This window comes from Capricornis sumatraensis, chromosome 1, assembly GCF_032405125.1.
Source record: "Capricornis sumatraensis isolate serow.1 chromosome 1, serow.2, whole genome shotgun sequence".
In the NCBI taxonomy this organism is placed as follows: Eukaryota; Metazoa; Chordata; class Mammalia; order Artiodactyla; family Bovidae; genus Capricornis; species Capricornis sumatraensis.
The window spans coordinates 200,728,593-200,753,933 of NC_091069.1; the positions used below are offsets into that span (position 1 = coordinate 200,728,593).

General features: G+C 38.9%; 1 protein-coding gene across 1 annotated transcript in view; it reads left to right on the plus strand.

The window, feature by feature from the left end:
• SPATA16 (spermatogenesis associated 16) overlaps positions 1-8,647 on the plus strand; it is a 382,020-nt gene extending 373,373 nt beyond the window's left edge. Inside the window, 1 exon segment of the mRNA XM_068968836.1 lies at positions 8,525-8,647. Within this exon segment, the coding sequence (XP_068824937.1) occupies positions 8,525-8,647 (123 nt within the window).
• The last annotated feature ends 16,694 nt before the right edge of the window (positions 8,648-25,341 follow it).

A 25,341-nucleotide genomic window follows, 5' to 3' on the forward strand; every position in this document is an offset into this window, starting at 1 on the left:
GCTGCAACTCACTGCTACCACCCAGCACTCTGAGAGTATCAGACCCTATACTGCTAGCCCAGGAAAAGATCAAAATCCAAAAGTCATAGTATGGTTTCTAGTGAATGTATATCATTTCTGCACCACCAAGAAGTCAAAAAATTATGTCAACAAATTATGTCGACACATCATAAATCAGGGATTGTCTATAGTTGCATTAATTTGCCAAGACTGCTATAACAAAGTATCACAAACTGAGTGGTTTGATCAACAGAAGTTTATCATCATAGTTCTGGAGGCTGGGAGTCCAGACTCAAAGTGTCGTCAGGGCTGGTACCTCCTGAGGGCTGTGAGGAAGAACCAGTGCATGCCTCTCCCCTTGTTCCTGGTGGTTTGCTTAACCTTGGTGGTTACCACACCTTGGCTGTAGGAGCATCAGCCCATCCCCTGCCTTCATCTTCACAAGTTATTCTCCTTGTGTGAAGGACTGTCTCCAAATATCCCCTTTCTATAAGAACGCCAGTCATTTTAGATAAGGCCCACCCCAAAGACTTCATTTCAACTTGATGATCTCTATAAAAACCCTGTCTCCAAATAAGTGTACCTCGTGAAGTACTGGGGCTTAAGACCCTAACACAGGAATTTTGAGGGAATGAAATTCAACGCATTACAGTAGTATTTGATTTTAAATGACTTTGGGAGGGAAAGGGACACCCAGGTCTTCACAGTGATTCTCCTTCCCCTCTATCACATCTGAACGACTCCCTTTTCATAGGTCTATTAGGCTGAGGCTGTGTGTCCCTTTCTGTTACCATCTCTCACCAGCTTCTCTTATTTTGAGCTTCTTGTCGTTTTTCCTTAGTTTGTCCCCATTCCTAACTCTCTACGCCCTAAATCTCAGTTTCTTCCCCAGCAATGCCTCTGGTCTCATGGCCAGCCATTACATAAGAAATGGAAAGTGGTGCTATTGCTTTCACCTCTGGCTCACGGGCCTTCAATTACCAAATAGAAATAGGTTGGATCTCTGTGCAAATGAAACCACAGTCAGCCCCACAAAATCATAGTGAGTCAGCAGCAACTCTCCTTCACAAGAAAACTCTCAAGTGCAGAGAAGCTCTCCTGACTTCAGGCTATCCCCATACTTTCCCCCTACACATTAGATACAAACCAATTTTGCAGTAAAAGATTATCAGAGAAAATATCCAAATACTTTTTATTATGCCTGTACTGAAAATTACTCTGAAGTGACTTTATGAGGGAGAACATTTTAATCTGTAAAAATATTACATTCTATCCTAGAACTAGTAGAATAATCTTAAATTTTGATATGATAAAAAAATCATTAACTGAGAAGAAGAATAATCTGATGATTGAATAATCTGATCCAGTTATAGAGTGAGAAATAAAGTGTGCTATAAACTACACTTAAGCTAATCCATAATAGGGGTCCTTTGGATGCAAGATAAAATGTTGATACATCTAGAGAAGTTATAGGTCTTATGGATATGCTTTTATAAGTGAAATATAATGAAGTACTGAGAACCCTAATATCTATGGATGTTTATATCAACCAGTTCGATACCTTGAATTACTAATACAGCAGAAATGATTGGCTCCCTCTCATTTCCATAGTGTTCTTTCAATGTGGTACAAGGCAAATTGCAATGTATTCTGCTTCCACTGAGCACATTTCTGTACAGTGAATCCAGGCTAAAATAACATCATTAAAGTAGTACTTTAAAGTTGATTTAATCCAACCCCCGGGTCACACATGACCCGAATAATTCACACTTGCCAAAAATGTCATCTAGTGTTTGATTTCCAGTGTCTGGTGATGAGGGTCTCCATACCTTACCCCAAAACACCTTCCACTTTTACACAGTTGTGAAAATATCAATATAATATCTATTTTTTTACTCACTGAAGGACTCATTCAGCTGTTTACCAGTTCAACAAATATTTATTGAGACCCTATTATGAAACCACCAGACATTACACAATGTGCTATTATAATCTTTGTGGAGGACTTAGACATTTATGAAGAGCTTTCCACAAACATCAAGCCATTTAATCCTCACTAAAACCCTGTAAATGAAGTCTGATTATAATTAATTCATGATTTACACTAGAGAAGAGAAAATTAAAGTTCAGTAGTTAAGTTACATCACCAGTGAAAGCAATGAGACTCAAACTCATATTGTAATTCTAAATGGTACTCTCTTTCAAATACGTAAGCTAACACAGAACAAATTCATCACCCCTTCACATATCACCTAAAGATACCACAGATTCCTGTTATGTTTTCTCTCTTCCCAGTAAACATCTCCAGGTCCTCCAACTTTTCTTCATAAAGTTTGGAGTTAAGACCTGGACATACCCAGCACCAAGCATCATAGCCCAGATGAGACAGGGCATGGCCAGAAAAGGGAGAGAACTATTACTCCCATTGAGACACATTTTAAACATTGTAGTTTATAATCAGATCAGTTTTGGGTAACCAGGAAATACAGTTGAAGTATTTTGAACTTGCAGCCAAATATGCACTATCAGAAACTCATATCTTCACACCCCTTTCTCTTTCCCCTCCTAATTCTACCCTTTATATAGTTGAATTTTGAGACTTAATCACAAGACTTGAAAGCATATCAAATACCTACACCTAGCACAGTTACTGAGGCAGCATCCTTAAAGAGTGGAGGTCAAAAACACAGGGACTGTTAAAGTTCTTTGGCTTTTCATTTTATTTCACTTTTATATGTATTTTTAAATTTATTTTTCTATTTAATGGGCATATATTCCAGATTCAAGCATTAATACTACTAGTAAATAATAACAATTCAGAGCTATACAATACTTCACATAAACTGTTTAATTTCATTAGGACCCTGTGAAGCCACTGACAGATGAAGAAACTTGGGTTCCAAGAAATTAAATAAGTTTGCCCAAAAGTCACACACCAAGAACATGCTGGAGATCTGACTTTGACCCAACAGGCTCTCTCTCTATCATAACCACTTTTTTGTTCTCAATAACCAACAGCATCACTTTTTGTTTCTTTTTCTTATGACTTTTTAACTGCTAGAATGCTTTTCACACGGTAGACCACAAAATAGTGGACTGTTTTTTTCTTTCCAATTAGGAGTTTTGCATCATTCTGGCTTTTAGCCTAGTATTAGGCTATTATTACAGGTCCATTTTTTAAAACACATTTCTGATTTTGTGGCCTTTTTCTACCTCTTACATTTGTCACTAATCAAACTCATTCTTTTCCCCTAAAATTATTCATTGAATTTTATTCTTTACCTCATTAAGATACCATTATTGTCTCAAATGAGAAACTTCACAGTCATTACTAGTTCTGCCTGCCTTCTAACCCCAACACAGAATTTTTCATCAAGACTACAATTCTTATTTCCCAAATGTCTCTTAAACTCTTGATGCAGGCCCCCGTAGTATTTTTCATATCTTAGTGCACTGGGCCCTAATTGATCTACCTGCTTCTAGTCTCCCTAGCTGCATTCCACCCCACACAATGGCACCAGATTTATCTTTTTAACCACATAGCTAAATAGTTTTCAACTTTTTATAAGCTGATCCCAATCTATGTTTCCTGCTATGTATATCTCTACTCCCAGTCCCCTCATGCCCACATCTAAGCTATGTGACTCACCCCTATCAAATAGCCCATGTTCTTTCACAGCTTCCTTTTATGAACACCATTCCCTCTGTCTGGAATGAGTTTCTTGTCCTGACAAAGACCCATCTCCTATCACCTCCCATACTCCTCCACATTTCCTTCAGATAGAATTCACTGTTCTGACATTTTTGCTAACAAAACATTTTTGTACATAATTCTTAGATAAACATTTATGCTTTGTTGCAGTCATTTTTTCATTAACTGTCTCTCCTATGTGAATATGAGTTCCTCAGAAACAAGCATCCTGATATTTTTGCATATTACCTTAGTAAAGTACCAAATACATAGTAGATGTTCAATAAATATTTGCATGAAAGAACAAGAGTATTTCCTCTGAGATCTGAGCTGACCGGAAATTTTCCTGTCATATATACTGGTCTATTTAGTTACCGCCACATTTCTTTCTAATTGGTATTATTTGGTTTTGTACTGTTAGAATTTCACCTTTGATATCTCCTGTGCTTCTCAGGCTGTCTTCTCTTTCATGGTTTCAAAATCATCTTTTTTCTGAACTTTTTGACTCCACACTAAGTCATGACAGATAGACTTTTGTCTATAAGAATTAAAAGTCCTCAGATACTAGTTGATAACAATTTCCTAACTCTTTGATGTGGATTTTGATTGATAACCATATGATAGGTGAGAATCTGCCCTTGGATTGAATTCTTCAGTTCCTTTCAATTATCTGGCATCCCAAATTCTCTACAAGCACATTTGGGATCTCAGTAATGCCACGTCAGCATTGGCACACAGATACACAAGAGAATGTTATCTGCCCATTTTGCAAATGGGAAAATTAGACCCAGAATGACCAAGGACACTATCTGATATAATTAAGCAAGTGGATCCTCTCCCAAAAAGAAGGTCTAATAAGGCCTCTGCTCCCAAAACTGGTTTGTTTCCTTCCTTACATGCCTACATATTTGTGTTTTATTCCCCTAAGGGCTTTATAGAAATTTCTATCATTTGCAATCTGTTCTTCTTAGTTATATGAATCTATTTTCTCTTCAACCAGCACTTTTCTTTCCTTGACTTAAAAAAGAGAAAATAAAGAACCAGCTTTACTAAAAACATGTCGCAGCTCTCCTACACTTCAGTAAGCACAGAGGCTAAAACTGACTCACTTTACTGCATGTTGTGTCATTCACCTAATGGTATAACCTAAGAGAATAACCTCTGATTTGAAAACTGTAAAGGCACATCTTAAGACTGGACAAACCTAAATCTGGTGTGAGTACAAGTCATGGAATTTTTTTATTTAGTGTGTCCTTGGAAATTGTCTGCTTCCCTGGTGGCTCAGATGGTAAAGCGTCTGCCTGCAATGAGGGAGACTTGAGTTCAATCCCTGGGTCAGGAAGGTCCCCTGGAGAAGGAGATGGCTACCCACTCAAGTACTTTTGCCTGGAAAATTCCACGGACTGAGGAGCCTGGTTGGCTACAGTCCGTGGGATTGAAAAGAGTTGGACATGACTGAGCAACTTCACTTTCACTTGGAAATTATCCAGGCTAACCTTTTTCTTCACTAAAGGCTAGCCCCTAATTGATCCACCTGCTGGATCCACCATTCTGAAAACTGAAGCTCAGAAAGGCCAAGTGACTTCTCTGGGGGTAATTGAGGATTATAAACCAGGGCAAGAGCAGAACTCAACACTTCTGACTCCTTAACCAGTCAATGCCCTTTCTACTTTTGGCCGTTTCAAGCATGGAGACCACACCTTTTTATTACCATGCTTAAACTCAAATGGTAATAGAATGATGGCATATGAAAGCGATTATTTAATCTGTGAAAGTTTCTCAGTCATCTCTGACTCTGTGCGACCCAATGGACTGTAGTCAGCCAGGCTCCTCTGTCAATGGAATTCTCCAAGCCAGAATGCTAGAGCTGTTCCCTTCTCCAGATGATCTTCCCAACCCAGGAATTGAACCCATGTCTCCAGCATTGCAGGTGGATTCTTTACCGACTGAGTTACCAGGGAAGCCCGTAAATATTGGACTGAGTTGCCATGCCCTCCTCGAGGGAATCTTCCCAACCCAGGGATCAAACCCAGGTCTCCCACATTATAGGCAGATTCTTTATAGTCTGAGCCACCAGGGAAGCCCAAGAATACTGGAGTGGGTAGCCTATCCCTTCTCCAGTGGATCTTCCCAACCCAGGAATTGAACCAGGGTCTCCTGCATTGCACGTGGATTTTTTACCACCTGAGCTACCAGGGAAGTCCCTCTTTCTTATTTAATTTGTAAGAGAAAAGAAAGCCTTCTGATATGTTTCATACCAGTCACCACTTTGAGTATGGAAAAATACATCGGTTTCTGAACACACTGATGTCTTCAGATCTATTATCAAGAAGTAAAATTACTGAGGGTAATATCCTGGGTATTGGGACTAAGGAACACCATGGACCTAGCTGCCTGCCTTACTGCAGCAAGCCCAGACAGGAAGGTGCATACTATATAAATCATTATAAACAATTAAGAATTAAAATAGGAAAAGAGGTGAATGGACTGCTGTGGGAATATGTTACTGAGAACCCCAACCTAATTTGAGTCATCAAGGAATATGTCCCTGACACACTGATATTGAACCTGAAATCCAGAGGATATGTAAGCGTTCCAATGAGAGTATTCCATCAGAGGGCATAGCATTAGGAAAATCAAGAGTGCATAGAATGCTGCATGGTTGTGCTTAGAAAACTGAGAGATATACCACAGGGCTAAGGCAAATGGAATTACAGGAGACAGAATTAGAAACACAAGTGTAGTGTAACCAGATCACCCAGAGATGTGTAGCTCATGTTAAGGACTTGGGAATCCATTTAGGCCATTAAGCAGGGCAAACTGTGATCAGATACACATTTTTAAAAGATCATTTGAGTATTATTGGGATAATGGGTTGAAAGGACAACATGTAGACAGACCAGGCAGGAGGCGAACACCTAGGCCAGGAGAAGCATGCATAGAGTCTGTACCCTAGACCTCCCAGGGTAATTCAGTGGTACTCTCTATTCAATTAACATATCTTGTGTTTCTTCTTTGTCTTTTCTAATGAAAAGCAACCCAGTTAGTCAACACTGCTCTTAATAAACACAATTTTCAAAAAAGATAGCAGCCACCCAAAAGATATTTTAAAACTATTATTTTTCTGTAGGACATGTTTTTTGTTGCATTGGGTTATAATTTTAATTGTATTGGGGCTAATTGCAATCATTATCATTATAAAGAGCTTCAATTTAGATGATACATTTTCAGTGCAAATAACTTGAGTGAGCCATCAACTCAACTATAAAAGTAACAGTAACGTGCCATCTGTTGTTTGTTTTGATTATGCTCTATGTTAATTTTTTACCTATGATTTTGGAATAAGTTGAATAGTATAAATGGATGGAATACATAAAATCATGCACTGACTTCATGATAAGATTAAAAATATTCTGTCAAGTCATTTTGAGGATTGCTGCAATAATCAGATATCATAAATTACACAAACTTTTGGAAAAAATTTACCTGAAGTACTTTTAGGTTTTCAAAAATAATTGTTTTCACATAAATAAGCTATGTTATTTTCTTATGGAAACCAACGGATTGTATGCATCACCTTGTTTGATATAAGACCTAACTATAACATATAGATGAATGCAACTATGTGTTATTCTCTTTTTGACAACCTGAATTATCTTTTGGATATTACTCTGAATGATAAATCAAGTGATTTAAAAGTAGAGCTCAAAATTGGAAAATTGAACTTGTAAGTGCTTTTATCTTAAGTAGATGATATGTTCATGCACCTTGAAGAGTAAGTGCTCTAGCTTTGAGCTAACTTTATGACAATAGGCTCTTCAGTGAGTGACTTTAGACTAATAGAATATGCAGGTCCTGGGAATCGGGGTTAAGTATGAATTGTTATTCATCATGAAAGCCCAACTCAACATATATGTAAACTGTTTTACTCTGACAAACAGCACAATGCATTCAACTGTCATTGAATAATTTTCAGTTTGCTTAGAAGAAAGACTAATAATTTATTTTTAATCACTATTTTCTATATATTATTTTATCTTATTTTTTTCAACTTTTCCTTTTTATTTAAAAGAGAAATGGCTCCTGCTAAAACAATATGGAAAATTCATTTTTCTCCTAAGTGGCCTAAGTGAAGTGAAAGTCGCTTAGTCGTGTCCGACTCTTTGCTACCCCACTACTATACAGTCCATGGAATTCTCCAGGCCAAAATACTGGAGTGGGTACCCTTTCCCTTCTGCAGGGGATCTTCCCAATCCAGGGATTGAACCCAGGTCTCCCACACTGTGGGCAGATTTTTTACCAGCTGAGGCACAAGGGAAGCCCAAGAATATTGGAGTGGGTAGCCTATTCCTTCTTCAGGAGATCTTCCTGACCCAGGAATCGAACCAGGGTCTCTTGTGTTGCCGGCAGATTCTTTACTAACTGAGCTATCAGACAAGTGGCCTAAGGGGCATACTAATTAATGTAGAATTACTGGTTTTGAGGGGGGTAGATTTTGTTTCATTCTTCTTTTAGATAATGGAACAATTTTTTACCAGTTATTTCTTTCTGAAATCCCTGGTTTCACTGACCATTAAAGACAGCAGGTAATGATACTCCCAAGTTCCATTCTCCAACATATAGGACCTGCATGTCTTCTTCATGTTCCTAAAACAAAGGACGCTGAAATGGAAATCAAAAGGGGACTTTTATGTTTAATTGTATCTGTCACTGCCAGTTCTGTTCCAACCTTGGACCTGTATGTGCCATTTATTTTAAATTCCTCAGCATTTTCCTATATACACAAAACCTGGGGAAACAACAAACGCTGCTGTATCTGTTTATTTCTTTCAGGTTGGACGAATTGAAGATTTTCTATACCAATTAGAGGATAGTTTCTTAAAAACTAAAAAACTGAGAACTGCTCGAAGGCAAAAAACAAAGATGAAGCGGCTTCAAACTGCACAGCAAAGCTAGTCACTGGGGAGCAGGCACCACCACAGAGAGACATCCCAGAGAAAGGGGCTGTGGCATCCCACCAGCCTGCCTGTGACAGCCAGTGTCAGAGGCCTAATGCCGCAAGGACGAGGTGGTGCTCCTCTTGGCAAAGATGTTCCACACTTCATTAATCTCAACTGGAAGCAATAAATGTTCTCAGCAAGTTTCACCTGACTTTTGTTCAAATTCATCTTAGCTTATCAAATAGCTTATCAAATAACCATTGCTGCCTCTCTCACCTGTCTTGTCCTTTCAGCACTGACTAAAGTGCACCAGGTCTACCCAAGTACATTTTAGTATGTGTGCCTGTTCATTACCAATCAGTCACATACAGATACAAATGCAGAAATTAAGAATTACAAAACTGATAACATACTTTCTTGCTTTTTGTAGAGATTGCCAATGTAGTATGGTTAATATCAGTTATATCATTAAAATCTGTACTTTTTCCCTCTGGATCCTTCATATCCCCTGGCCCTTAAATCACTCAACTCATACACACATAATGGACAAAGTAATGAGTCAAGAATCATTACTGAAGACCTCAGTTAACACCAATAAGGAGGTCTGAGAATAGAGTAAGAAGGTGGAACCCAGATTCAGAGTAAAATAAATAAGAAAATGTAAATTTTAAAAAGAATGGAGAAAATTAATAATATCTCAGAGTACATTAATAACATGAAAAGGGGAAAAGGGTAATAAAATACTTAGTGCTGAATTTTTCATTATATGGTGAGATTGTAAAGAAATCAATAACTCAGCCTTAAGTGTATTTTAGATTTGTATAGTCATAATTATGTGAGATATAAATATTTTGAAAGTTTGAAACAAATTATGACCTTGATTTCCCTGTAGACCATTTGCTTAATTCTTACCTTTAACAAAGAGTTTTTCTCTTTTCTCCCCCACTTCACCCAGAGATCATCATTGCCATCACATTCCCTCAGGTTAGATATTAATGGTAGTCAGTTAAAGATAGGGGTATTTAAGAAACTCCTTTTGGTTTCTAGACTCAGACCAGCACAGCATCTCAGTTCTATTCTTGTAAGTAGCAGAAAATAATTTCTTTCCATGGGCACTTGAGTCTGTAGCCTGATGTGGGAGTCTAAGACAAATGCCCCAGCCTCCCATTCAGCCACTTCTGCTGTTATCTCTCTTGCTCACTGTCTGTCCAGGAATTTCCTTTTATTAAAAAAAATTATATATTAATATATATATAGGCTTCCCTAGTGGTCCAGTGGTAAAGAATCCACCAGCCAATGCCGGAGATGCAGGAGACACAGGTCAGGAAGATCCCCTGGAGAAGGAAATGGCAACCCACTCCAGCATTCCTGCCTGGGAAATCCTATGGACAGAGGAACCTGGTGGGTTACAGTCCATGGGGTCACAAAAGAGTCGGACACAACTTAGCAACTAAACAACAAAACAATACACACACACACACACACACACACATACACACACACATCTGTACAACATCTCTAGGAGACAGTTTGCTGAGCTTTGAATTTTAACTTCAGCGTTAAGATTTTATTCTCCCAGAGAATGTCTATATTCTCTAACAGTTTTTGTTTTGTTTTGTTTTTCAATGTCTTAAAATCTTAGCATTGGCTATTCTGAACGGCCTATTGACATTCTCATTCTGTAGGTGTTCAGTTGCTTTATTTTTGTTCTTCAAAAATTAGTGTCCTCTCATTCCACAGTGCTGGAAGATTATATTTGAAAATAATACAGTTACAATTATTAGATTATGACCACTCTGTGACCATTTCTCCCAAATCCAATACTAAATATACACTGGTTGTTTTAGGCTTGGACTTGAGTAGGGAAACAAAGGCAGTTATAATTGGTCTTAGAAAGGATGACTTTAAATGGGAATCAAAAAAATCAAAAAGAAACGTTTTTTGAGAAAAAAATTAATCAACATTCATGGCTCTTCAAAAGGGTATCAAATGTTTAGAATTTATAATACATATAATAGCAAAGTCCACAGGAATGAATTTTGCTCCTGGTTTCAATATTAATGTCAAGAACCTTGAATAGCAAAAATGTAGTATAATTCACAACACTTGGCCTCCCATTCCTTGTTTTTGCCTGCAGATGAAGGATTTGTAAAGCAGTATGGTATTAGTTTAAAAATTAATACCAGAGAAAGCAAAGTTTACAAAGTACTTTCAGAATACTTATATCAACTTCATAAGAATTTCATTGTGTGTGCATTTTCTCCTTTCATAATTGAGGAAATCAACCCAAAGAGGTTAATGCTTGCTTGATTCCAAAGACCTGTTTTGTCCCACACTTGCTATTCGAAATGTGGTCCATTGACCAGCAGCACAAGCATCACCAGGGAATTCATGAGGAATGCAGAATTTTAAACTCATCCCCAAATATACTCTATTAAAATCTGCATTTTAACAAGCTGAGTACTTTATATATGCCCAATAAAGTTTGAGATTTGCTCTTTTATCATATTGGAAAATACTTTTCTGTCAGTTCAAAATTAACACAGAACATGATGATGTAGCTACTCTTAGATTTTGGCCCTCAAATATTTCCTAATATAATCATTTCTGCAAAGGATCATACACCAAAAGAACCAAAAAGTTAAAGTTCAGTAATAAGAGGATATACGTTCTTTCTCTACCGTTTTACTCTAAGATTTTTATCCTGTAACTTTTCAAAAACATGAAGTGAAACAAAAGAAACACATAATGGCTGAAAAGAAGTGGTATACACTTTATGATCAGACCAACTCAAATATTATTAATTGTGTAGCTAGTCCATGCTCTAAATACATCAACGGTTCCCTTTTTCTTCTATTATTTCTCCTGTGTCCCTCCAACATTTGCTGACGTGCATCTAGATGAGAAGCAGAACTCTGCTGATCTCTAGAGCTAGGGGCAACTTATCTTTCAAAATACCTCAACAGATTCTTCCCAGCTTGTCTACATTAAGGTGATTAATTCTGTACATAGGATGTATTGGGGAGACTGCCACTGCGTATTCTTCTAAAAAATAGTTCAGAAGTCCCATTGCCAAAAGGAAAAACCCCAAAGGTGGCCACCCATGATCACATGAAAATCCTCTGTATTCTGACCCTCATATTCCTTAATGTCAAGTACTTGATCATTCTCAACCATTCCTTCATCATCCTTCAGGGCATTTTGATATTGTTTGTATGTGTAGGGTTCAGAATATATAACCCTGAAATAGGGTACATAGGCGTGTTTATTATTTTGAATTAAAGGTACTTGAGAAACTGCCAAATGCAAGAAGAACATTCTGAACTTCCTTAGTTCTCCCAAAAGTAAGAAATAAATTTCCCATATATGAAAGATTCTCTCTCTGTACCAGGAGATGAAAGACATCCTAAGGCATCCTTATCTTCAGAGTCTGAAATCAGGTCCAAGAAGGCAGTAGTAAACAAACCTTGTTACTTCACCATTTACTAACCCCAGCCCAAACCCTTCAGTCTTGTCAATTTTAAACAAATTTATCGTTTCTTAGCCTAAAAGGTACAAAAGCTTCCTGCTTTGGTCACTTCTTTGAGTCTCATATCTTTGTGAGGCTCCAGCATGCACAGATGTAAGTTAAATTTGTTTTTCTCCTGCTAACCTTTTTATTACAGGTGGATCTGAGTCAGCAATGGAGAAGAAGGAAGTTATTTTTCCTCCCCTATAGATGTTTTCTTCAGCTTTTCTGTTCAAACTTTTCAAACCTAGGGAAGTGGTGAGAATAGTACAATATATACTCAGCCATAAAAAGGAACAAAATTGTGCCATTTGCAGAGACATGGATGGACCTTAAGATTGTCATACAGAATGAAGTAAGTCAGAAAGGAAAACAAATATTATAATATTGTTTATATGTGGCATCTAGAAAAATAGTACAGATAACCTACTTGCAAAGCAGAAATAAGAGTCACAGATGTAGAGAACAAACTTATAGCTACCAAGCTGGGGAGAGGTGGGATGAATTGGCAGATTGGGCTTCATACTGTGTATAAGATAGATAACTAATGAGAACATATTGTATAGCACAGGGTACTCTACTCAATGATGTGTGGTGATCCAAATGTGAAGGAAATCCAAAAAAAGAGTGAATTTATGTATACATATAACTGATTCACTTTGCTGCACAGCAGAAACCAACACAATATTATAAAGTAACTATACATCAATAAAAAATTTAAAAAGAATAGTAGAATATAATGTGCACCCTTCACATAAATTTCCCCAATTACTAACATTTTGCTTCAGTGTGCATTCTCTGTGTTCTTCTCTCCCTCCTTCCCTTCAAGTAAAATACATTCCACAGAAAAACCAAACTGTTTCTTTTAATAGAATTACCTTATTGTGAATGCACTATGCTAATTCCCCCATGTGCAGATCTACACTTGTTCTCTGCATCAAATTAACCAAGTTAGCAGAGCTACTTATAAAGTGCTGGGGGAATGGCTATGGACAGCACACGCCACTCAGTCCCTGCCCTCCTCCTCACTGCCAGTCTTTCTGGAGCCTTGCTTTGATGACCACAACAGCATTAACCAGGGACAGGGTCCTTGAAGAAGGAAAAGTAAGTCACAAATGCTGTTTGTTACTTGCTAACAGAGTGTTAGTCTCTTAGTCATGTCAGACTCTGTAAGAACCCATGGACTGTAGCCCACCTGGCTCCTCTGTCTTTGGGGATTCTCCAGGCAAGAATACTGGAGACGGTTGCCATTTCCTTCTCCAGGGGAATCTTCCCAACCCAGAGATCAAACCTGGGTCTCCTGCATTACAGGCAGATTCTGTCCTATCTGAGACGCCAGGGAAGCCCAAGGTACGGCCTCAGAACTGGTAATTCATACTTTTATATATCTTCAAGTGTGGCCAATCTTTACTTCTTGAAATAAGATGTTGCAGTTTTTGAAAACAGCCAGATGTTACTAAGAACCCAAGTTGGTGACTAAAGAAAACCTTCAGCTGTAATGTTACTCTGTGCCCCTGCACATCTCTGAGGTAATGACAGGCACAAAGCAACCACATTGAAATAAGAGGAGGTTTCCACATGACTCCTCTGAAGAGAACCGTGTGTACCTTGATATCTACATGCTAGTATGTTTGTTTGTTTCTATATGCTTCTGATGGAACAGAAAATTGGATAAACTTTAAAACCTCTCTAGAAAGTGATTTGGCAGTGGGTATCATGAGCCCTAAAGATATTTATACCCTTTGCTCCAGTAATTCTACTTTTAGAAAACTATACTAGAGTTTAGTTTAGAATAAACTTTTATCTTATACAGGTTATAAGAGAAAAGTAGAAAGGTACTCATCATAGGGCTTTTTTTTTAATGGAAAAATAAAATGAACTCAACTGAAATTTTAGATTATAGAATAAATGATTGATGACAGTCTATCCAATGCTTAAACTAATAATAGATAAAAATTTCATAATATTAAAATAAAAAAGATATAAAACTATATAAGCACAACTATAACTAGGTTTGGAGAAAGCAACGGCACCCCACTCCAGTACTCTTGCCTGCAGAATCCCATGGACGGAGGAGCCTGGTAGGCTGCAGTCCATGGGGTCTCTAAGAGTCGGACACGACTGAGCAACTTCACTTTCACTTTTCACTTTCCTGCATTGAAGAAGGAAATGGCAACCCACGCCAGTGTTCTTGCCTGGAGAATCCCAGGGACAGGGGAGCCTGGTGGGCTGCCGTCTATGGGGTCACAGAGTCAGACACGACTGAAGCAACTTAGCAGCTGCAGCAGCAGCATAACTAGGTTATAAAATATATACATATAAAAGACAGGCAGGAAATACAAGAAGATTCAACAATGGTTATCTTTGGTGGAGACAGTTATGGGTGATTTTATTACCTTTTCCTTAATATTATACAATAAGTATATGTTCCTTGATGATAAGGAAAAATCTGTAAAAATATTATTATTTTGTATCATTCTGCAGAGAAAGTCCAATTGGTATCACCTTTTCCTTGCCTGTTTACAATAAAAAATTATATATCCTGAAACTTGCATCACAGATAATTGCTGTTGCAGAGACAGAAATCAGTAGAAACACTTTATTTGCAGAATTCTTTGGGGCATAAAAATTTTTATGACTACCTCCAAACATTTCTGGGACACACAGTTCAGAAGGTCACAGAAGTAACTATTACCCAGAGTACCAATTATGGTGTTTTACCACCCTGTAAAAATAAACTGATACCACCTGTGAGTTGTCCCTATCTCCCTTGCTTGTCCTTTTCTCATAACTTTCTCCTCTGATTGTTTTGTTTCATTCTTTCCCTGTACTCACAGGATATCATCTTATAAAATATGAGATGATCACAGACAAAAGTCCTTTAAATCAAAATGTATTGAAAGCTGAGAGACCACTGGCAGAGCAAAGCTTTGATTTACAGTGACTTGATTCACTGAGATGGGGTGATGGAGTCCAAGTTCAATCAGATATTTCACAAAGTTGCCTGATCTACTCAGCAGTTCCTGGGCTCTCGGGACACGGATACAAAGGACTATTGTGCAGCCTTGACAAGCAGTAGATTGTCAAGATGTAATAGAATGTAATGACACACCTGGGGCAAGCACCTATTTTTGACAAGTTATCAAAGGGAGGGAAAAATCAGAAAACAGACCCAAAGAGCGGTCCCAAAGTTATAAATGTAAGCACAGGCTGCATGTGCCTCAATGAAAAGAAGCCAGAAACACTAAGATTGCATGAAATAGGAGATTAAAATTATTCTCCACGTCCATTATTTAATAAATGGTATGGAAACTTGAAAACTAAATATTGGATATGCTCTTTTGTTGTGATCTTCTGTCGATCCAAGGCAATGTACAGAACTAATACATATTAACAGTCAAGACTTTAACTTTTTTCTTAAAAAAGTGTTTAGGGAAATGGAAAGGCAAATATTCATTGAGAAATGGGAAGACTAAACCCTTGACATTGATAACAAGACAGTCTTTCTCTAAGTCTTGTTCATTAGCTTTACAGATGTGAATAGATGTATCAGGTTATTTCTTAAAACCAGAAGAGGAAATTGGTGTAGGACAGCTGCTAGATGTAAAGCCCTAAGAAGAGTGCCTCTCACAGGTACTGCTCTGTTGAAGTTAGCTGTCAATGGCTGTAATCATGATACAGAAAGCAAAATGGGTTTTGACTTTGAAAAACTGGGTTTCAGTCCTAGCTGTGTTGCAATGAGGGATAATCATTTTTTCCCTACCTAATGAGTTTTCGGTAGGGAGCAAATAAGACAATGAAATAATAACTGAGTTTTAAACACTGAAGCATTCATGCCTTTATTGACAACTCATGGTCAGCTAAGCATTGCCCTCTTTATTCCTCACTACAATGCTGAGAGAGGAAATGATATTATGCCCTTTTACCTATAAGTAACCTGAGGACCAGGAGATGAAGTAATTCCTTAGAGCTAGAAAGTGGGAAAGCTCAAGGTCAAACCCAGACAGCTATACTCCAGAGGTGGGAGTTGATACATAGGGCACCTCTTTTTATCGTGCTTCACTTCACTGCACTTTATAGATACTGTGATTTTTAATAATTGAAGGTTTGCAGCAACCTTGTTATTGAGCAAGTCTATCAGCACCATTTTTCCAAAGCATTTGCACACTTTGTTTCTCCGTGTCACATTTCAGTAATTCAAAATATTTCATACTTTCTCAATATTGTGCTGAGAAGGCAATGGCAATCCACTCCAGTACTCTTGCCTGGAAAATCCCATGGACAGAGGAGCCTGGTAGGCTACAGTCCATGGGGTCGCGAAGAGTTGGACACGACTGAGTGACTTCACTTTCACTTTTCACTTTCATGCACTGAAGAATGCAATGGCAACCCACCCCAGAATCCCAGGGACAGTGGAGCCTGGTGGGCTGCCGTCTATGGGGTCGCACAGAGTCGGACACAACTGAAGCAACTTAGCAGCAGCAGCAGGAGCAACATTGCGATATTTTTATGGTGGTCTGTGATTGGTGAGTGATTTTTATGTGACTATTGCAAAAAGATGACTCACTGAAGGTTCAAATGACGGTTACCAATTTTTAGCAAAAAGTATTTTTTCAATTAAGGGTATTTTGTTTATATAATGCTATTACAGACTACAGTATAAAGGTAACTTTTGTATGCACTGGAAAAGAAAAACTTTGTGTAACTCACTTTATTGCATTACTCACTTTACTGCAGTGGTCCAGAACTGAACCCAGGGTATCTACAAAGTGCGTTTGTATCACTTCTCTGCTTTATTCTTATATTTGTTTTTAAAGACTTGGTATTCCCTAGTAACATTTGCATTATGCACACCTGTGATTAACCCCAAAGTGACCCCAGGAGCTCCACTGTGTCCAATACAGTAGCGCTGGTCACAAAGCACTATCAAGTCCTGGAATGTACCTAATGCAACCAAATAACTAATTTTAATTTAAACTTTTTAAAGTTAAGTTTAAAAATGGACACAATTTGAATTTTGGAAACCTTGGAAATATATTTGGAACAACTGAGGTATGCAAATCTACTTTTAAACTGTAAATTTTATGAAAACTAAACACTGATCAAGTATGTCCAAAGAAAATTTAGCATCTGGCTTGAGAGATTCTGTAAGTGTGAAATACACACCTGATTTCAAAGAGCTGCTATTAAAGAATGTAAAATGTCTCAGTAGTAAATGTTCTATTAATTACATGTTGACCTGATAATATTTTGGGTAAAGTGATTCAAAGAAAATATATTATTAAAAATTCATTTCATCTGTTCCTTGTTATTGTTTTCTTTTCTCTTTTTTTCTTTTTTTTTTTTTTACTGTAGCTACTAAGACCCTCAAAATTGTATGTATGGCTCACATCATATTTCTATTGACCACCACTGGCCTGAACAATAAATCAGCTGGAGTGGGGAGTTCTCCCCTCTTCCTAGTGAGAGAGTCATTTCCTAGGCAGGTTGATAAGAAGTCTAGGGGTCCCCAAGGAGAGAGGTGTCTGGAATTCAAAAGGAGGAAGAAAGGACGAACTTTTTTCCTTCCCTACATTCTTTAGGATTATATAACAACAATGTATTCTGCCTGAGGACAGTCTCTGGATTAAACCTTCTGGCTAATTCTGTTATCTTAAGATGTAAATTATGGGAATGGGTCTGGTGAGGTCTTTACAACCTCCAGACATTCTTTGGATTTACTGGAGTATATAACTTCATTGCTAACACTAACAAGCGGGTACTCTTTCTACCCCCTTAGATGCCTGTGTCAGAAGCTTTCTCTATCTCCTTTATACTTTAATAAAACTTTATTACACAAAAGCTCTGAGCGATCAAGCCTCGTCTCTGGCCCCGGATTGAATTCTTCTCCTCCAGGGGCCAAGAATCCCGGTGTGATTCAACAACAACCTTTCACTAGCATGATAGGATAAAGATGATCTTGACCTTCCTGGGTACAGACTTACCCAGGTTGTAAGTTACCAGTCCCAAGGTTCCCAAAAGCAGACCAAATGGCTTTTCCAGACAACTGGCCAGGAAAGCCCTGGAGTCGATCAGTTTGTTCCCCTATGAGAATCAATAAGGAGACAGGTCCTGCTCCTGGAATGAACAACCCCACTGTGTCCAGCACAATGTCCTGCACCCCAGCACCCTTTTCTGTGCACATCATGTATACCACATCTTGTGGAAACTTGCTCTCAGTTTCCCCAAGCCTTTATAACTCAGAGTTGTACAGTTTGCCTTGGCTCCTGACAAATGGTAACCACAAAGGGACCCACCTTGCCCAACAGGGACTCCTGGGATCCTAGGGAAAGACTGAATTCCCTGCTAACAGGAAAGTAGATACTCAAACAGCAGGGAAGTTTGTGATCTTATTGCAAATGTGACACCTGTGGACTTATCACAGGAGAAGCCAAGGACCTGCTGGTTACATTTGTAACAAGTGTTATTCCCCTGAGTCACATTATCCCATAAAGACAAGTGGCAGCAAAGAGATATTTCGTACTAAGACACAATATGCATTTGACCCAGAAGAAAGCTAAAACACAACACAATCTCTATACTCTAGGGACAACGGTATCCCTATCCACTAGCAAGTATGACAGAGGGCTGCCTAATGATAAGAAAATCTACCTCGGTTTAAATGCTAATTACACACCTGCAGAGAGCATCTGAGTATATGCCCAGAAGTGGGGTAGACAGTAGGATGTTAGTCGTTCAGTTGTGGCCAACTCTTTGTGATTCCATGGACTGTAGCCCACAAGGCTGCTCTGTCCATAGAATTCTCCAGGCAAGAATGCTGGAGTGGGGTACCATTCCCTTCTCCAGGAGATCTTCCCCACCCAAGGATCAACGTGGGTCTGCTGAATTGCAGGTAGATTCTTTACCATCTAAGGCACCAGGGAAGTAGGACAGTAACATGAAATAATATAAAAAGCATTGGCTTTCTCATTATGAGATCTGGGTCTCAGTCTCCTAATCTATGGAACAATGATAACAGTCCTTTTATGGATATAAGTAAGTGAAAGTCACTGAGTCATGTCTGACTCTTTGCAACCTCATAGACTATATAGAGTTCATGGACTTCTCTAGGCCAGAATACTGGAGTGGGTAGCTATTCCCTTCTCTAAGGGATCTTCCCAACCCAGGGATTGAACCTAGGTCTCCAGCATTGCAGGCGAATTCTTTACCAGCTGAGCCACCAGGAAAGCCCTATATGGGTAGAGAGAGCCTTAAAGCTGAGCATGTATTTTAATTGCCAGGACAGTGTCTAACATACAGTAAGGACTCTAAGTCTCAGTGTCCTGCCTCTGAGAGATAAAAGAGCCAAAAAAAGGCCCTGTCCTGAAAAGGTTGAAACTCTAGCCAGATGGAGTAGCAGACCAGCACAGCAATTATCCTAAGGCTCCCACAGTTACACCTGTTGTAGCCCAGAGCACCTTCACAGGGGCAGGAAGGAAGGAGGGGCTATTATTGCCTGTGCCTGTGAATCTGGACAACCAGAAAGTAGATGTTCAGAGGCAAGAGGAGGCAGGAATGTGACACAGAAGACGGATGAAACTGAACTGATACTGAGAAGTCAATTCCTCAGCAGGTTGATACAAAGTCCGGGAGTCTCAAAGGAGAGAGGGGTCTGGAATTCTCAAGGAGGAGGAAAGGACAAACTTTTTCTTCCTCTACATTCCTTAGGATTATATAACAATAATGCAACCTGCTTGAGGACAGTTTCTGGAAAACACCTTCTGGCTAATCACCATACTCACAGAACACTAGTCAATCTAATCACACTAGGACCACAGCCTTGTCTAACTTAATGAAACCAAGCCATGCCTGTGGGGCAACCCAAGACGGGTGGGTCATGGTGGAGAGGTCTGAAAGAATGTTGTCCACTGGAGAAGGGAATGGCAAGCCACTTCAGTATTCTTGCCTTGAGAACCCCATGAACAGTATGAAAAGGCAAAATGATAGGATACTGAAAGAGGAACTCCCCAGGTCATTAGGTGCCCAATATGCTACTGGAGATCAGTGGAGAAATAACTCCAGAAAGAATGAAGGGATGGAGCCAAAGCAAAAACAATACCCAGCTGTGGATGTGAATGGTGATAGAAGCAAGATCCGATGCTGTAAAGAGCAATATTGCATAGGAACCTGGAATGTCAGGTCATGAATCAAGGCAAATTGGAAGTGGTCAAATAAGAGATGGCAAGAGTGAACGTCGACATTCTAGGAATCAGCGAACTAAAATGGACTGGAATGGCTGAATTTAACTCAGATGATCATTATATCTACTACTGCAGGCAGGAATCCTCAGAAGAAATGGAGTAGCCATCATGATCAACAAAAGAGTCTGAAATGCAGTATTTGGATGCAATCTCAAAAACGACAGAATGATCTCTGTTCGTCTCCAAGGCAAACCACTCACTATCACAGTTATCCAAGTCTATGCCCCAACCAGTAATGCTGAAGAAACTAAAGTTGAACGGTTCTATGAAGACCTACAAGACCTTTTAGAACTAACACCCAAAAAAGATGTCCTTTTCATTATAGGGGACTGAAATGCAAAAGGAGGAAGTCAAGAAACACCTGGAGTAACAGGCAAATTTGGCCTTGGAATGCGGAATGAACCAGGACGAAGACTAATACAGTTTTGCCAAGAGAATGCACTGGTCATAGCAAACACCCTCTTCCAACAACACAAGAGAATACTCTACACATGGACATCACCAGATGGTCAACACCAAAATCAGATTGATTATATTCTCTGCAGTCAAAGATGGAGAAGCTCTATACAGTCAACAAAAACAAGACTGGGAGCTGACTGTGGCTCAGATCATGAACTCCTTATTACCAAATTCAGACTCAAATTGAAGAAAGTAGGGAAAACCACTAGACCATTCAGGTATGACCTAAATCAAATCCCTTATGATTATACAGTGGAAGTGAGAAACAGATTTAAGGGCCTAGATCTGATAGATAGAGTGCCTGATGACCTATGGAATGAGGTTCGTGACATTGTACAGGAGACAGGGATCAAGACCATCCCCCTGGAAAACAAATGCAAAAAAGGAAAATGGCTGTCTGGGGAGGCCTTACAAATAGCTGTGAAAAGAAGAGAAGTGAAAAGCAAAGGAGAAAAGGAAAGATATAGGCATCTGAATGCAGAGTTCCAAAGAACAGCAAGAAGAGATAAGAAAGCCTTCTTCAGCAATCAATGCAAAGAAATAGAGGAAAACAACAGAATGGGAAAGACTAGAGATCTCTTCAAGAAAATAAGAGATACCAAGGGAACATTTCATGCAAAGATGGGCTTGAGAAAGGACAGAAATGATATGGACCTAATAGAAGCAGAAGATATTAAGAAGAGGTGGCAAGAATACACAGAAGAACTGTACAAAAAAGATCTTCATGACCTGGATAATCATGATGGTGTGATCACTCACGTAGAGCCAGACATCCCGGATTGTGAAGTCAAGTGGGCCTTAGAAAGCATCACTATGAAAAATGCTAGTGGAGGTGATGGAATTCCAGTGGAGCAATTTCAAATCCTGAAAGATGATGCTGTGCAAGTGCTGCACTCAATATGCCAGCAAAGTTGGAAAACTCAGCAGTGGCCACAGGACTGGAAAAGGTCAGGTTTCATTCCAATCCCAAAGAAAGGCAATGCCAAAGAATGCTCAAACTACCACACAATTGCACTCATCTCACATGCTGGTAAAGTAATGCTCAAAATTCTCCAAGCCAGGCTTCAGCAATATGTGAACCGTGAACTTCCTGATATTCAAGCTGGATTTAGAAAAGGCAGAGGAACCAGAGATCAAATTGCCAACATCAGTTGGATCACAGGAAAAGCAGGAGAGCTCCAGAAAAACATCTATTTCTGCTTTATTGACTATGCCAAAGCCTTTGACTGTGTGGATCACAATCAACTGTGGAAAATTCTTCAGGAGATGGGAATACCAGACTACCTGACCTGCCTCTTGAGAAATCTGTATGCAGGTCAGGAAGCAACAGTTAGAACTGGACATGGAACAACAGACTGGTTCCAAATAGGAAAAGGAGTACATCAAGGCTGTATATTATCACCCTGTTTATTTAACTTATATGCAGAGTATATCATGAGAAACGCTGGACTGGAAGAAACACAAGCTGGAATCAAGATTGCTGGGAGAAATATCAATAACCACAGATATGCAGATGACACCACCCTTATGGAAGAAAGTGAAGAGGAACTGAAGAGCTTCTTAATGAAAGTGAAAGAGGAGAGTGAAAAAGTTGGCTTAAAGTTCAACATTTAGAAAACGAAGATCATGGCATCTGGTCCATCACTTCATGGGAAATAGATGGGGAAACAGTGGAAACAGTGTCAGACTTTATTTTGGGGGGCTCCAAAATCACTGCAGTTGGTGACTGCAGCCATGAAATTAAAAAACACTTACTCCTTGGAAGAAAAGTTATGGCCAACGTAGATAGCATATTCAAAAGCAGAGACATTACTTTGCTGACTAAGGTCTTTCTAGTCAGGGCTACACTTTTTTCTGTGGTCATGTATGGATGTGAGAGTTGGACTGTGAAGAAGGCTGAGCACCGAAGAATTGATGCTTTTCAACTGTGGTGTTGGAGAAGACTCTTGAGACTCCCTTGGACTGCAAGCAGATCCAACCAATCCATCCTAAAGATCAATCCTGGGTGTTCTTTGGAAGGAATGATGCTAAAACTGAAACTCCAGTACTTTGGCTACCTCATGTGAAAAGTTGACTCATTGGAAAAGACTCTGATGCTGGAAGGGATTGGGGGCAGGAGGAGAAGGGGCCGACAGAGGATGAGATGGCTGGATGGCATCACGGACTCGTTGGATGTGAGTCTGAGTGAACTCCGGGAGGTGGTGATGGACAGGGAGGCCTGGCATGGTTCGATTCATGGGGTCGCAAAGAGTCGGACATGACTGAGTGATTGAACTGAACTGAACAACTTTCATTTTCACTTTCCAATGCATTGTCCACACTAAACCCAGAACAATCTTTCAGAATCCCACAGTATCCATCACTGCACTGCCTCTCCTACCATCCCCAGTTCCCCGTTTCTATAAATGAAGCCAGGTCATTTAGATTCCAGAGAGACTTCAAGATCCAGTCCTGCCTCCTCCCCTGCCCTTCTCTTGAGCAGTCCTACCCTGCACCACCCCGTATTCAAAGATTCTGGGCACCACACCCTGACAACCTCCTGGCTTCGTTACCTTGCTCTCACTCTTCCCTATGCCGATTCCCTTCTTATATAGCTGGCTTTCAAGGCCTCAGCTGAAAATGTCACTTATTTTTTCAAACCTTCACCTGTTCACTTCTCTCATCTCCAACCCCAAATGGACCATTATGCTTTTCTCAAAATTCACATATCACTATACGTATCACTAGCACCTCTCTAATCACATCATATCATAAGTGTATACACATTATTTTTCTCAGTTACACCATACACTTTTAAAGGAAAGGGAGATCCTTTTTATCCCTAATTTATTGATAGGATTAGGCAAGCTACCACTTTATAAAACCAGGGCAGCTAGTCAGTAGCCCTTCAAAGTGTCTAGGAAAGAGTGAATTCTCCAAAAACATTATTTAAAAAAGAGAGATGGGGATGATGAAAGAGAAGGGAGATGTTAAACAACTGAGTTCAGAATTGAATACAATTGGGTTTTTTTTCTTCTCTAGTCCTTAGAGAAGAAGTTGCTGTGCTGTGACCAAGGACAACCTACATCATTTCTCTGAATGTCACCCACCTAATCTGCAAAACAGAAGCAGAAATATTGACAGTAGATCTTACCTTCCTGGTACAGCTCTGGGAACAAATAAGTTGAAAGAGTGGCTATAAAATTCTGACTTTGAATTGAGTTTAAGGTCAGTCTGTTTTTTAAAATGTATTTTTCAGAAAAGGAAAATCAGAAATTTGCTCTAAAATTTTTATTGAAAAAATGTTCTCTTTTGTTGAATAATGATAGGAGATAAAACATGCCACAGTTCCAACTCATCCTCCTTATTAATGAATTAAGCCACATCAAAATGCAATAAAAAGAGTATAAGAGACTCCTAAGAATCATTCAAATTTTTATCAGTCATTTTCTCTCCATAAAATGAGCATTTCTATTAAAATGATATTGCATAAAAATGGGATTTTAATGTGTGAAGATTCTTTAAAATCATGAGACCACCTGGTAAATCAGAGGTTTAAAACTATTTTTCCCTCCATAGAAATCAGAAATGAATTAAATTAGAAAATGCAAAACCAACATAGTCGCAAAATATTGAAGCATCAGGATATTCAACTTAAAGTTCCCCACAGGTAAGAGTATTGGTCTCTTGGTCAGGAGAGACCATGAGAAATGAGAAGTTCTCATGGAGGAGTGGGTAAACCTCATTGGTTATATAATAAAGAACAGTTCAAGGGAAGAAACAAAGTGCATAGGAAACAGAAATTTTGACATCACAGCACAGTTGAAAGCCTGAATTACTTACAAAAAGTTACATGCCATGAAAAAGTGTCACAGTAGATAATAAAATTGAAAGAATGGCCACTTCATAGAGAAATGGGCTCCTCAAAGAATAGAAAAAGTATGCTTTTGATAAACCTCTATTAATAGGCAAGCCTTGATATCTTATTCAAGATGAGACTAGAGTGATGAACAGAAAGCATTTCAAATTGACAAGTATTGCAACAATAAGCATTAAACTTCATATATTATACCTGTAAATATTGGAGGGATGTGAATATATATCTTGGTCATCCCTAAAGAACTTCAATTTGACAAAAAAATTTAAAATGTACATAAGAACAAAAGACTCAATAAACAAGATTCTTCCAGGGTATAAACTGAGCACCTTGGAGAGTATACCACCTCTGTTGTCCCCTAGGACACAACTAAGGAAATATCTTTTCTTATACCCAATATTACCCAGCATTTTTCATGATGTACTCTGCATATAAGTTAAATAGGCAGCATAACAATATACAGCCTTGACGTACGCCTTTCCTGATTTAGAACCAGTCTGTTGTTCCATGTCTAGTTCTAACTGTTCCTTCTTGACCTGTATACAGATTTCTCATGAGGCAGGTCAGGTGGTCTGGTATTCCCATCTCCTGAAGAATTTTCCGCAGTTTGTCATGATCCACACAGGCAAAGGCTTTGGCATAGCCAA